The sequence below is a fragment of the Xiphophorus maculatus genome, chromosome 23 (assembly GCF_002775205.1).
Source record: "Xiphophorus maculatus strain JP 163 A chromosome 23, X_maculatus-5.0-male, whole genome shotgun sequence".
Classification (NCBI taxonomy): domain Eukaryota; kingdom Metazoa; phylum Chordata; class Actinopteri; order Cyprinodontiformes; family Poeciliidae; genus Xiphophorus; species Xiphophorus maculatus.
Genome location: NC_036465.1, coordinates 16,132,065 through 16,147,486, shown reverse-complemented (window position 1 = coordinate 16,147,486; position 15,422 = coordinate 16,132,065). Strand labels below are relative to the sequence as shown.

Here is a 15,422-nt window from a genome sequence, read left to right as displayed (position 1 = left end):
TGCAAACACGCTTCACATGGATGAAAAAACAGAAAGAAAAAGCCAGTTAGAGCAGAACAGTACCTTGGCCGCCACTGTCTCCTCGCAATGCTGTCGCTTTGTTCAGCAAGGTGTGGAGAAAGTCATTTTCAGCCACTACCCTGAAACCAAATATACACAAAAGAAATACAGTTGAATGTACAAAAAAATCCGTTTTAAATCTTGTGGGTGCTGACAGCTGCAAGAGCACGAAACTGCAACATTTCAGTTCTAACAACATGAAGGATCTTTAGGGAAATCCAGAAACCCAGAAACAGGTTTTGAGTAGATACTTTATTGGTTGTAGAAATATGACACAGAGAAAAAAAGAAGTAGTAATAGTGAAATAGAACGTACGGGAAGAAGGGAATGAAAAATTGCTTCTCCTCATCGCATTCATGCTTCCCTTTGATAATGTCACTGATGTCCATCACTACGAAGAAGAGAAAATAAATATGTCACTGATGAGAAAAATCAAAGCAAACGCTATACAGCCATAATTGATATATAACAGATTTACCTCGGACAAACAGGGAGTAGTTGAGAAAAACACACTCCCTGACAGCTGCTTTCTTGAGAAATCATTTGAGGATGTTTGAACAACAGTATTGTTAAATGGTCATTTAAAAAACACACACACACTTTAGTTATTTTAATCGTGCTGCCTGTTCTAATGTTACTAGTTCAAAAGATTTTTGCCCCATTAAAAAAAATAAAAAGCTGCAGGTGATAATGAAAGTCATACTAGCTGGCAGAACAGATAAAATAACAATAGAAAAAGTTATTCTATTATTAAATAGGTTGGAAACAAATTACTGTTATTGCTGACTGATCTAGGTGCTTGCATATTTCTTACCTCAGTGTTGATGCATTAGTTTGCTAAGGTTAAAGTGACACTATCGTTATTTGTTGTAATATGTCTAGGGATACCTACTATACATAGACAAGGGTATTTTCAAGAAATTAAACAGCTATTTAATTACTGTTATGATATATGTGGAACACTGGAAACATCATTTTAGCTTTGGGCCAAAACAAAGTCAACTGTCTCCACTTGAAGTACCTGCCACCCCAAAAGGCCGGCGGAGGCCCACAGTGCACTTCTTGTTGTTTGTTTCTTTCAAGTCCATCCTCCCCACTCTCACTATCTGGCAGATCAGATAAATCTTCTCCCTGCTCAGGTCTTTGTTCCCCAAGTCCTGGTGGACAAAGACAGAGAACAAGTAAGCAAAAGAACCTCTCTGGGAAAAGCCAGAGAGAAAAATAAGACAACAATCTAACCCTCTGACAGGTAACAAGTTCATTCATTGTTGTGTTGTGCAGTGTCTTGCCAAGTTAAGAAACGGTCTAACAGTGCCCTCCTGTGGCCACTTACTGTGAAGACAACCTTCAGATTGTTCAGCATTTCAATCTCTTTTGGAAAACCACTGCTGCCCCAGCGAACCAAGTAGTTCTCACTGCAAAAAGTACAAAAAAACATTAGGTCCACATAAAATCTGCATCAACGTTCAGTTACAATTTTACATAAAGAGTAGAAACTATTTTACAGACCTCATATGTGAATAACACAGCACATTACAAAAGTATTGACACCCTTTAAGCTTCCCTTTAAATTTTTTCACCAATTTCAATTTTATTCTATGTTTTTATTTATCTTATGTTCTTTGATAAACCAACAGAAAGCAATGCTTAGTTATGAAGAAAACGGCTGTTTTATGGTTTAACATTTAAACAGATCAAATATAGGGCAAAAAAATCCTGCATAAAGCCTAAAGTGCATTTTTCTGGCACACAGTGTCATTTTATATCACTATCAAGAAAATATGTTAGCGCCAGTTCTTATAAAAATGCTGCATCTATATGGGACATCTATAAGACTACATCATAACCATATCTGATGCCTTGAAATTGCCCTGTCTCTTTAGGAATCTTTTACGACACTCCCTACAGCTCAACAATGCTTCTCCATGCCATCCATTGATGCTGTTTACAAGAAGCTCTCTAGTTCGCATGATAAGATCAGCAGAAGCTCCGTTCCACCGTGTGTTTGCTATTTGTTGCTGCGGCTCGTCTGGTGGAGCTCTGGGTTATCAAATCTGGTGTGAGAACGGCACAAAAAAACCAAAACATTTGTAGCTAAAATTGCACTGAAAGATGCTTCTATACAGTGCTGACTCAGACAAAAGCACACTTTTCAGAGTTGTTATTGCTTTGAAAAGATTAAAATCAGTGTGATTTTCCTTTCACTTCACAATCACTAATCTATCACACTGAACCTTTGAAAAAAATACAGACTTTTGTGGTTGGAATGTGAAAAGCTTCAATAGATGTGAAAACCTTCACAAGGTAATATATACCGATTATCATTTTTCTTTTTTTTCTTACAGACGTGGACAGATAAAAAGTGTAAGGGTAAAACAAAAAGAAGCCAGTGCAAGAATAAAAAGTCTTTGACTCAATGTCAATTGAAAGAAATACACCAACCCTGTTTGTGGAGGGGTTTTATTCCCTTTCATCTAATGGTCAGACACTGAAGGAACAATTTTATAGTAGTTGGTATGTACTGAAAAAGCGATGACTGATTTAGGTCGAACGCAATACTTCCAGCCACTCTGGCTGAGACACAGATATACTCAGCATGACAGTGAGTGACGGGGCTTAACATCAGCTCTGTCGGGTTCCATACAGTCCTGCCACTCAGTTTCTGCTGGCCTATAATTTAAATTTCCTTATGTCTATTTTTGGCAAATTGTCATAATTTAGTCAACAATGAAGGAGAAGGGAGAAAGGCAAGTTATGCGGACAAGAACATAGAAAGAAAACAGAAGAAAGTGTGTGTAGGTTGCATGAGTGTTCGTATCTGCTTTACACAACTGAGATATTGAAGCAAAGATACACTTTTATTTTTTTTAAAAAAAGAAGAAGAAAGAAAACATTTAGTATTTATAGAAGAGATGGGTTTCAAATTTACAGTATATCAATTATTGAAACCAATCTGATTTGGACAGAAATATTTTCAAAACAATTCATCTTGTTGAAAGCAAAGCTGAGGCAGAACTGCCACTGATACCTGATGATGGTTTGTTTGACTGGGTCATAGAGGGACATGAAAAGCTCAGAGTCTTCTCCAATGCGACACACAAAGTTCCTGACGAAGACATAGAGGCTGTGGGTGGGAGACGACTGAATTCGCGCTGAGATCCCACTGTGGTCTGTCTGGATATTGGACTGCAGGAGAAACATAAAATATGAATATGATTACCAATCTGGATTTAAATCTTTTATTGCAGCATTGAAATGCTGCAATAAATTCCGCTACAATTTTTGAGAAAACATTTCTTCAAGATAGAACATTTCCCAAATATATATGTTTCACTTGATGTGTGCAATGCTGCTGTTACAATATTATAAAATCCCACTTTGACAGCAGCACTCAATCATCTTCTAATACAATTCACAAAGTTGGAGAATCCAGAGAGTAATCTATCACTTGGGTTGTTTTCAATTCACACCTGCTGAGATGACCACATAAGGAGGTTTAGGTCTGATGCACCTTCTGTGTTTATTTTGTCATAGATTTGGGATAATTCGTCCATTAGCTTCAGTAGTTATACACTTTTAATTTTGTGATGAGGTGCTTTCCCACCTATTCATACTTTGTATTTTGCATCAGATCACCCTGGCATTGCAAAAAAAAATTTAATTCTTTTGTAAAATGCTCAATCTGACAAAAGCAGACATTTTATATTAAAGTGTAGCATTTAGTAAACTCCACCTGTCTATGTTGGTAGTGATGGGATAAAAATAATTTGTTCCAGCATGTATTCAGAACAAATAGTTGGTATGCAGATAGAGTCTATTTTCTTGTAGCCATTTCATTAGTTATGAATTGCTTAATTTCTTAAACTGCATGTTTTCCTTTTTTAGCATTTTGAAGAGAAATTTGCTTCTCTGACGTTTGAATCCATTCTCAATCATGAATGTATTTATTTATGAAAAGGGTCTGAGTTTTTTTCCAGTGTTAAACTTTGCTACTATAATAAAAGCTTTATTAGTTTTCTTAATTTTAAAACTTTTACAAATCTTTATCAAAGGTTCTGATAAGGCTGGCTGACATTGTAGCTTAGTACTGACAAACCTGACTGGTTGGCATTAAAGTCACTGTAATTTGAAATAAATCAGCAGCATCATACATGCTTTTTATTTGAGAGAGCGAGAGGAAAATCTCTGAGTAAAAAAAGTTCTATAATATTATCTTCTTAATTCAATCAGTAGTTAGATCAATGGTGAGATGTAAAATATCTAGATGAGTGAAACTGAAGTTAATTCAATTTGTAAGCAAGCTGACACTTAATTTATTTAGCTGGCAGATGACTGACATATAAGAAGTATAACTCAATTATTATCTATGGCTTTGAACAGTTAGAGTTTCACTGTAGCGCCTTTCTCACGCAAAAATAAGGACACGAGGGATTAAATGATCAAACGGCAATTGAATCTAAGTATAATCCAGCTTTATATCTGTAGAAATCACCTCATTTAAAGAAAGTATCTTTTATAAATGATTGGACATAAAACAAATCACATTAGTGTCACAGCTTTTAAACCGTATGTGTTGCCGTCCCCTACCTGCTCTTCTTTGATGCGTTCATTGATTTTGGTTGTGGCCTCCTCATGCGCTCTGAAGAGACTGATGACATTAGCCTGCTCAGGGTCCAAGATGTTCCCGTCCTCGTCTCGAACAACCAGGTCCAGCTCAAGGATCCTTCATTGAAAAAAGGAAAAACAGGATTGATGGAATTAGATGGAAGGTGAAGAAAGTAAAGCGATTTTACAAAGGAAGGCAATTAGGTGAAGAGAAAATGGATGCGCAGGAAGACAGAGTAATAAGGAGATAAGACCAAAAGATGAACAGACCCTTTTTACAGTTTCTGTAAAAGCTGGGATAAAACACAAGTTAACAACACTGATTATTAGTGTAGACGCACTTGTTGCCATAATCAATCTTAGAAGTAACTTTTTGCTTGAGCTCCTTAAATTCATCGTTGGGCAGAGTCCCAGACAGGAGCTGGGAACGCCACTCCATCAAGTCCCACATCAGCCTCTGGACCTGCTTCACACGTCCATGTTTGTTACTCTAAAAACACAGACGGGGAGAAAAAAGTGGTGTTAAAACTAAACAAAGACAAGTAAACTTCCATAAACACAACTGTAAAAGTTTGGTTTGTACCACAAACAGCTGCTTCCATATGGTGCCCCACTCTCTCAGTGTGGTGGTCACCTCTTTCACCAAAGGCATCTCAGCAGATGTCACAATTTCCTCATCTCTAAAGTTGCACAAACAAAGGCACATTAGATACACATGTAAACTTCTCTAACTTTAACAGATGATCTGTCAAATCCACCCACCCTCGTTTTTCAATGTTGACCTCCTTCAGATGGACAAAACTTGAAGGAAAAACTCCCTGGAGTGGGAAATATAAGACAGACACACACAAGAAGAAAGTCAGTGAAAGTTTTCAACATCAACAACTGTGTTATTGTAAATTATCTAACTAAGATGCACAAAGCTTACCTTTTGGGCTTTGTTTCTTGTCAGGTATCCTCTGTACCACCCTGAAAGACAATCGAAATGTCATCATAAAACTGCATGAAAAAAACAATATATAGAGTGTTCACAGTTACATCTTTTTTTATTTCGAAATTGTAACAAAATAAGAGCATGAAAGCAGCCATTCCCACTGTGGTTTTCTAGTACTTAGATATTTGAGAGTTCAGGTAACTTTGTTTCTTTACCTTTTTATATATTTGTAGTTTTGGTGATTTTGTGGGGGAAGAAAATGGAGCCATATCCTGAGAAACATTTTTCCCCAACCATGTGTTATTTTGTACCTTTATCAGGAAAACACTCATTGCTCAGTTGAAGTACGATGCAATTTTTTAAAAAAAATACAATAAAATTTAAATGTAAATGAGAATTTTATGATTGTTTATGTCTATAATTTATGAAAATACTTGACTATCATGCAGAACCCACGCACGTGGGTTTAAGCAGAAGTGTGAGAGGACAGAAATAGCAACTAGTGAGTATAAAATAGGGGAATAAATTAAGAAAAAGGCAAATTGATGCGGATCAAATATTTGTTTAGGACAAAATCATTTGTTTTCTGCTCTTACAAAGTGATATGATGCAAACCTTAGAAGTTCTTAAAAGATGCATTTAAGCACCATTCATAAATTAAATAATCTGTGCTCCAATTTTTCATTTTAAAAAAATCTTCATTATCAGCAAACATCGCAAACTTGTTTTACAACTACTAAAGAAAATCCATGACTATTAGATGCTTCCAACAGGATTAATATGATGCAACCGACCAAAACATCAGTCTTTTGTAAACTGATTACTGTTCAAAATCATCACATTACCAAAAAGTTGAATCATGGTGTTGCTTTTTTTTATCTGGGAAAAGGCATTTTAATTGATAATATCATAATGATCAGCTGTATTACAGACTGCTGTACCATCAAAGTTACTACTACTGATCTATATCACTAAGCCTAGTGGCTGTAATTAAATAACACAGAATCCTCCTGACTTTCATTTTTCTCATCAATATGTCCCGTGTGCTTTTTAACGTATATCCTATTGATGTCTTCCTGTATGTAATCAGACTAAGTGTTGAATAACTTTATTACTCTGCAATATTCTGCAATCAAATCTTTAAGAGTCCTAATTAAACCGTATACACATAGTGAGAGAAAATGTAGGAACTTCACATTTTAACCTGTTGTTTCAACATGACATGCCATATTAGTATCGACTGCATGTATGTTGTGACAATCGCTTTTAATTGCAAATAAATATTTTAGTTTTATCTCAATATAGTTCTTACAAACTATATTTAGGTGTTAAAAATGAACAAACATGCTTTAGACCCGGGGTGCCCAAGTCCAGTCCTGGAGAGTTACATGTTGAATGATGTTAAATCTCAAGGGCTGGAGTTGGATATGACGGCTTTAGAGCAATATTTTTTATTAATTAATACTTTTAACAGGCAATAAAAAAACAAAAAACAAATGTTTGTCAAATGTAAATGTTGTCAAATGTAAAACATGACTGGACAGGAGCAGTAGTAACAGCACTCACCATCACAGACCTCCTGGATGTGCACCGTGTCTCCTACTTCCAGGGAGAGTTGCTTATCTCCTTTGCCAACAAAGTTCCACTTAACTAAAAACAAAATAATTATAGTCATTATTTACATCAATATAACGACAGCAATAAGATGTTCATTTTCAGTCATGGTAATGTTGTCTGAAGCAGGAGAAACATTTAGTTGCAGTTCAGCTCAAATCCACAACAAGAGCATCCTCTGGTACTTTACAGGAAAAATTATTTCACTTCATGTTCAATTACATAGAATAAAATTAATTTCATTAATTCAAATACAATGCAATCATGTCAGATTCAGATCCAGTCTTTGTAAGCAACTGCTCAACATGTGTTTGAGAATGTGCGAGACTAAAACATGCTAATGCAGAGCATTAGCATTAGCTTCCCTCCCAGAGATAACAGGCTGTGTATAATGTATTTTACTATAATCTAAGCTGCATACAATTAAAATATGCTAGCTCTGTGTTGGAACATATGGTCAACATTTCTTTAACATTAACCTTTGATGCACATTTCAGCTTTTAAAACTTTAAATCTGTATAAACTTCCTTCCTTATAGCACCACTTCCTGTGTTCTAGACTCACATACGAAGCAGATCAACTTTTTTTTTTTTGCACAAACATTCAATGCTGTATCAACCCTACTTTCAAAACTTTCCATCATCCAATGCTATTTTCATTGTTAGTATTGGGCTAAAAGGTGCCCTACCAGGTTAGTGAAAGGTTTAACTGTCTCCTCCCAGGACATAAATACTATTAATTAATACATCAATATAACGACAGCAATAAGATTTTAATTTTCAGTCATTTCAGTCCAGATGGGAGGTCAAAAAATCTGTGTCCTTGACAATTTTTTGGCTGCATTGCATATCTAATGGAAACATACTGTGATAGAGCCGCCATATTAAACCACACGCCTAATACAAACTGTACTGAGGTGGTGTTTGTAGTCTTCCTTCAAGCTACAATTACAATTTCCCAGCATTCATTTTTTTTCTGTTGCATTATGTGCCAAGCATAAGATTTTTTTCTCAAAAGCATTGCCCTTCTGTTGCAACTCCATTTAAGTTTAATTGGAGGTCGATGTTGTAGATTATGCAAGTTGTCAAATCTTAAGGTTGGAGTCAAATAGGATGTTGAACTCTGAAGACCTCTGAAGCATTTAGCACCAACACATCCAATAAACAGAAGTTTATTTGTTTTCTTTGGACAGACAATGCAGTTTTCAGTAAAACAGTAAGTCTGTACATCAAAATGTACCTGCAAAGTTCGTGCGCGCACACACACACACACACACACACACACACACACACACACACACACACACACAGAAACTTCAAATTGAGGACCTTATTTTGACTTACCTACACCATACCGCTCTGTAGTAGTCCTTGTCCAAGGAGCCATGATTTCATGTAGTTTGCTCTACTAGAACCACTTTCACAAATGTTGTTTGATTCTATTCCTTTTTTATCTCTCTTCTAAACTTCTCTCTTTCACATTTTTTTGTAGTTTAACTGAAAGCAGCAGGCCCTACCCCTTTAGCCTTTCTTCCTCTTCTGTCTCTTCTCGCTTCCTGCCTCTGAGCGGTTAAGAGGAAGTGGTAGAATACAAGGTGGAGTCACACCCAGGTTTATGCAGTGCCTCCAGATAGCTAATTTAGACAGACTGTAACATCATCAACCAGACTCAGTTACCAAAGATTTAAAAATAGCATTGATGTCAACTGTATTCAAAGATAAACAGTGTCAGTGAAGGTTATTATCCTGAAAGGGCATATTCAATTCAGCACAATTAAATTATTCTTTATTTAAGTATTACCATAAACACATACTGTATAATCTCAATGAATCATACAATACAAGTAGATCCAGCTCATATTCAGAAGTACAGTGAAATTAAAGTTTACATAAACTAAACAAAAAGCATGTCTTTACCTTTACTGGAGAAGTTAGTGTTGTAAACTTCTTTCTATTTGCAAAATGCCAGAATAATGAGAGATTTTCTGAAGTATTTTACAAAAGTCTTCAAAAAGCAGATGCAAATCTCTGGATGTTTTCTAAGACGACAACTCAAACATACTCTTTCCTTGTGTAGCATTCAATATATCAGGTACAGAATTGTGAAACAAGTCTTGTTCGTCCTTCACCAATACTTTCCAGATGCCTAATGGCGACACTCATTTGTTTAAACAATTATAAACAAAATGGAAAAACCCAGCCATCCTCAGGATTCCAGAGATGAAAGGATTTAGGTGTGAAATGTATGCATCAAACCCAGAACAAAAGCAAAAGGCCTTTGAAGATGTTGACTACAGGTGATGAAACACAGTGAAATAACTCCTACATGAGTCTGGGACAAAAATAACCCGAGAGGAAGAAACCTCACTGGCGTTGCTTACACAGCAAAAATGCTATAAAAAGGATAGATTACGGTTTTTACATGCTTGCAGGGACAAAGACCTTGGTGTTTGGTGACTATGGTTTTATAAAACTAAAACAGATTGGTTTGCCATGACCATTAATACATTCAGAGGAAAAAGGGGAAGATTGCAAGCTTGAAAAGAATCACCCCAGCTGTAAAGCATGGGGAAGTGAAGTGTCATGTTTTGGGGGGTGTTTGGCTGCAACTGGTGCACTTCAGTGAATACATGGCATTGACAGAACCTTATGTGGAAATATTGACATCTGACTAACTTTAACTTCCCAGCTGATATCAAGTGCAAACGGGTCTTCTAAATGGACAATGACCCTAAACAACCAAATGAATTGCAATTTGCAAAGTGGATGAGGTGTGTGCAAGAACTGAGATATACGCTATATTATGTTTAAAACTTTAGACATAATATAAACAACAAGTACAGAGACAACAGAAGGTGATTTAAGAGTTCATCACAAAATATATTCAATGATATGACTCTTCTCGTTTTGGCACCAGATTCCAGGATAGCACTAGCAGGAGAAGTATGTGATTAATATTTATTGATAATCGTAAAAATATTCTATACAGTAGAGTACCCGATTACTAAAAAATTATTTTACAACAGCTCTAATTTTTTTTATTGTTGAGGGAAAAACTAGGGAACTGGACATGCACTTTGAGAAGGAAAACCTCAAGAAGAATAGGAACATGATTACCATTCATGTGAGCTAGATAACCTGGGACCTTCTGATGAGTGTTGATGAGTTTCAGCCGTGGAGGCTGAACCTGCCGTTCACGCCGTGGAATGAGAGGAGACACAGACACACCCACACACCAACCTGCAAACAGTTCTCGAGATAAGACAAACTAACTCACACTAATTCTGTCAGCAGTAAAAAAAAAGTCAAAATTCCAGCAAAACACTTAATATTTTGTTGAAGGAAACCCAAAAATGTTTAACCCAGGAAATACAGCTTGAAAAGGAGCTAAATATTAGACAATTCTTATTTTAAATAAATCATTAATAATCACTAATAAATCATTCTTAAATTTCTCTCTCAATGCTTAGGTTGTAAATTAATATTAATGTATTTTTTAATCTCAACTAATCTAAAAATGGGGGAAAAAGCTGACTTAATGTCAGGCAGCTGAATATCTTTTAACATTCTGAAGACATTTCTTTGTGGAAATCAGTATCAGCATGGTTGAATATTGACCAATGGCCAAAAAAAGGAACAGCATTCATTAGTGCAATTGGTAAAATCATAGTGACCTTCACTAAAAAGTCTTCCTGCAATGGATACAGCTCCATAAGAATCTGAAAATGAAATACATGTCTGTTTTCTCACAAGACAATGACCTCTGACACAGCCAAAATAAAACTTCTTTAATTGGTTTTAGAGAAAGAAAGTAAAACTTGTAGAATAGTCTGGTTAGTCATATGACTAACCAGACTATCCAGACTTTAAATTGTTACTGAAAAGAAAATAGAAGGGCCTTCAGAACCTTTCAGATTTGAGGAAAGTTTGTGTGGAAAAGTAAAAATTTCACCTATGTGTAAGATTAATTTCCACACGAGAGATATTGTGAGAATCTCCTTATGCTACCAAGAAAAAATTTTCCACAAACTATTCAATACATTCCTGTAAGTGCGTTCAAAACATACTCTGTGTTATTCCAATGCTTTACCAATAACTTAATTTGTGAACTAATTTACTTAGATTTTTTTTTGCATTGGTGAAAAACTTGTGTCACCATGGAATTCAATTGAATTCAATGTCAGTGGCCTGAATAAAAATCTTTAAACTGTGCTACTTTTTCTTTTTGAGAATATTTCTTTTTTATGATAGCTTTGTACATGAAATGATTACAAAATTAACTTTCATTAATGAGTAAAACAGATCTGTAAGTTTATGTAATGAGCAAAACAACTAACTCCAAACCTCATTAATAGTATTATTTAGTTACATCCAAATTAGCCATACTAATTTTTTTTAATATGGGACCTTTTCACAAAATAAAATTTAGCCTATTATTTGTTTTCTTTTGTCTGCCACAGTCTTTTGATGCACATTTAATTTTATTCAAAGTGTTGATGGTACATTTGAATAGGTTTAACCAAAAATAATTAAAATACTTCTACTTTGAATTTCTAAGTAATGATGACTGGAAATGCATAAGCTTTAACTGTTAGCAACCCTGTCCACAGCACATTTAAGATTTATGCACGGAGGCGTCTCCTCAACATGAAGAAGCATTTCTAAAATAAGATTCAGTTTTTATGCTTGGATATCAATTTCTTGAGCAGCTCGGATCTAAGATGAAAGTTTAGCTTGGTTCTAATTTTGCTTGTTGTGGGAATTATTTATGAAGCTCAAATACATTTCTGAGATTTCAAAGAAAAGGCTCCTTCATCTAAAATGTGTTTTCCCTGAACCCCTTCAGTTCATGTTACCACGGGAACCACCCCATTCAGAGAGCATCCTTGACACCACAGTTGGAAGCAATTGGTAGTATAGATAAAACCTTTTGGAAATATAACTGGCTCATTCTATTTGACTTATTATGAACAACACCTCTGGATTTAATTAGACTTGCCCAAAAAAAGTAAATATTACACTTTTTATATAGAGCAATGAATAGAAACTAAACAGTTTTTTTCATAGAATAAAAATAGAAATCTTGAAGAGCTTTCCTTTAAAACAGGCTGGAAGCTATTACTGTCTTCATCTTTCTGCTTGAGGCTGAAAAGAGGGCAAAAAGAAAATAAATGAAATCATAATCTTAGCCTTTCATTAGGAGCCATCAATCCTTTTTTGCTTTATAAAGTCTTGTTATGTTTAAAAAAAAACAGTGCCTAATAAATGTCTTCATATTATTTGGACTTGTTGACATTTTGTAATGTTACAGCCTCAAACTAAAGCATCTTATTGGGATTTTATGAGGGAGATGAACACAAAGTTGTTCATAAGTATGAATAATCATGCATATTTTTTCAAAATGTTTCACATTTAAAATTTTGAAGTGTATCATACAATAGAAAGAAGCACACAACTGTCCAATATAAAATTATTAATGGAGTTCATCAATATGTAATTTAACATCAGTTTAAAATAAATCGACTGTGCTGCGAATGTGTCAGAGGTTTGTTAGTGAACAAATGGCCTCATGAAGACCAAGGAATAAACAGACATAGAGCTGTAGAGAGGTTTGAAGCAGGGTTTGGCTTTCAACATCTCACATAATACTACACAGTCGATTATCAAAAAAAAGGAAAAATAATAGTAGAACTGCACACCGACCAAGACAGATCTAATCTAAAGAAGCCGGCCAGGTAAGGGGAGCGTTGATCACAGAAACAGCCACAAAGTCCCAGGTAACTCTAAAGATTCCCTACAGAGATCCACAGTTCAGGTGGAAGAAACTGTGAGAATTATAGCATTATTGATGCCTTTGTGAGACTTTCCTTTTGTGGCCTCCACTACTCCACTGCATTCACATGCACTCACCAATAATAAACAGCAGAAGTACAAATTTAAAGCTGAGTGAAGCTGACACCCCACCCAAATATAATGCTTGTTTATTAAACCCTCAAATGTGTTTAGGTCCTGTCTTAAATGTAAAATAACGCAGTTCACGGATGACTTGTAAAAATAGCTTAGATTGTGAATGGGAGATGTTCAAATGTTGTCCAAAATCCATAAAAACGACGAAAAGAAAAGCTGGGTGGAACTAAAATTCAATTTTCTGATATATATCCAGTAGGTTGTTTGGTGGAGAACTAAAAGTGGACACCCTGAACACACCATCCCATCAGTAAAGCATGGAGGTGGTAGAATCATTATGTGGGGATGCATTAATTTGAAGGGACTGGGATGCTGGTCAGAGATAATGACAGAATAAAGGGAGCTGTATGCAAGAAAATCATGTAAAAATGTTTGAGTCTACAAACTTTGGCACAAAGGCAGAGAGATTACAGCAAGACAATTCCCCTTTATATAGAGCTACAGATAAGTAACTGATCAAAGCATATCTATGTTTTATTGTGTCTCAGTAAAGATCAAAATCCAGTTGAAAATTTGTGGGAACATTTTAAAGTCGATGTTCACAGATGCTTGTCATCCAGTCTGACTAAGTTTAACCAATTTTGCAAACATGAGTGCAAACATTTAATTTTGTGGAAAGCACATACCCCAAAACACTTGCTGTTTCTACAACAAAATAAGCCCTTCTCCATAACAAAGGCCTTACTTTTTAGATTTTCTTTTTGCAAAAATGATTTTTTTAAAAACATGCATTATTTCCTTTCACTTCAGTGTTTGTCCTACCGGATGTTGGTCTTTTGCATAAAATCTGCATATATTAAACTGAGCTTTGTACCTGTGATGTGGGAAGATTGGATGTGGATACTTTTGCAAGGCTCTAATATAGAAAGTGGGTAAAGTCTGTCAGTTCTTCTGGGACCACTTTAACCATTTCTGCTAATAGTTGCAAAATATTCTGTTTCTTAGTCCGTTCACTATATTTTCTTTCTTCTTACTCCTACACATTCATTTTTTTCTTGTTTTTTCTCCTACAGTGTATACTGGTATGCTATAAACAAAAACCCGTCACAGCAGAGAATATCCCCAGAAGAAGTCACAAACACACTTGCGGATGCAGCGTATGTATGTCACAGTTTGAAATATTCAAAGGTGCTCCTGTCGTCACATACAGCAACTCACTATGGATTCAACAATCATAATAATATCATTATAGATGCTGCAGGGTAACCCCAGGAAAACCTCTGGAAGGGAGAGAAACCTGGTAATTGTAGGAAAACATCTGAGGATTTGAGAATAAAGAAATGTGAGGCAAAGATAGGATATCTCTCAGGGATTTGCAGCAGAACAATACTAAAACCTTATTATGACTCACAGAAGAAATCTCAAGGAGCACGGGAAAGCAAAACTTCCAGAAATTGGCAGAGATGGACTGACGTGAAGATAAAGGCATAAAGAGAGGCAGGTGACACAAAATGAAAGATAGAATTAATTAATTCAGGTTCAGTTAAGATCTGAACAAGACCACGGACAGAAAGGGGTTGGATTTAAACCAGACATTTTATGTTCAGCTTGAATTCACTCTGGTGGAGAGATAAGAAGAGAGAGAGAAAAATGGACAAAGGCAATAAAAAGAGAAATGATAACTTTGCCTTGAGGTCTGAAGATGAAGCGTCTGTGGAAAGAAAAGAAAAAAGGAGACACGTCACAACACTAACGTCAGCGCATGAAAAATAGATTGAAAGGTTCAGGAAAAGCACCTTTCTATTGCTAACATCCCTACCTTGGAACTGTGACTGATTTTCAAAGATACATCCCAAATCCTGTGCAACTGCTCCAGCTTACAGTGCACTTGTATGTGTTTTAAGACATGAGGGGAAAGACATTACTCACATCAGCCCCAAAGAGCTCAGCTCCCCAGCACCTAAATTAGAACTTGAAAATAGAAAATTGTCTGAAATAAAAGATAAAAATAGTAAGGATCATATAGTCAAAGAGAACCTGCTTAATTGTTGCAGCTTGCACAAGCAGGTTTGAAGAAATAACAGGAAATGAATAAGCTATTTCAAGCCTAGCCAAAGCAAATTGCCCGAGGAGATGTGTAAAATCAGAACAATAGAGCAGAATCAGAGAGTGAAAGTTACACAGAGAGGGAGAGGATTATTCAAGGAACCTTCCTGGCTCTTTTTTTCTCCTCTCTCTCTTGCTCTCTCTCTCTCTCTCTCTCTCTCTCAAGCCCTCATTACACACACTCTCCATGAGACACA

At 35.8% G+C, this 15,422-nt stretch overlaps 1 protein-coding gene across 1 annotated transcript in view; it reads right to left on the bottom strand.

Moving 5' to 3' along the window:
• The window catches only part of dock2 (dedicator of cytokinesis 2), a 104,241-nt gene extending 95,473 nt beyond the window's left edge, over positions 1-8,768 (bottom strand). The window contains exons 1-12 of the mRNA XM_005810882.2: positions 8,557-8,768; positions 7,166-7,249; positions 5,594-5,634; positions 5,428-5,483; positions 5,249-5,345; positions 5,007-5,155; positions 4,648-4,783; positions 3,089-3,246; positions 1,394-1,475; positions 1,082-1,217; positions 376-451; positions 64-140 (exon numbers count right to left, since the gene is read on the bottom strand). Coding sequence (XP_005810939.1) covers positions 64-140; positions 376-451; positions 1,082-1,217; positions 1,394-1,475; positions 3,089-3,246; positions 4,648-4,783; positions 5,007-5,155; positions 5,249-5,345; positions 5,428-5,483; positions 5,594-5,634; positions 7,166-7,249; positions 8,557-8,599 — 1,135 coding nt within the window. The 5' untranslated portion in view covers positions 8,600-8,768. The remainder of the gene's footprint in view (positions 1-63; positions 141-375; positions 452-1,081; positions 1,218-1,393; positions 1,476-3,088; positions 3,247-4,647; positions 4,784-5,006; positions 5,156-5,248; positions 5,346-5,427; positions 5,484-5,593; positions 5,635-7,165; positions 7,250-8,556) is intronic.
• Positions 8,769-15,422: the final 6,654 nt, after the last annotated feature.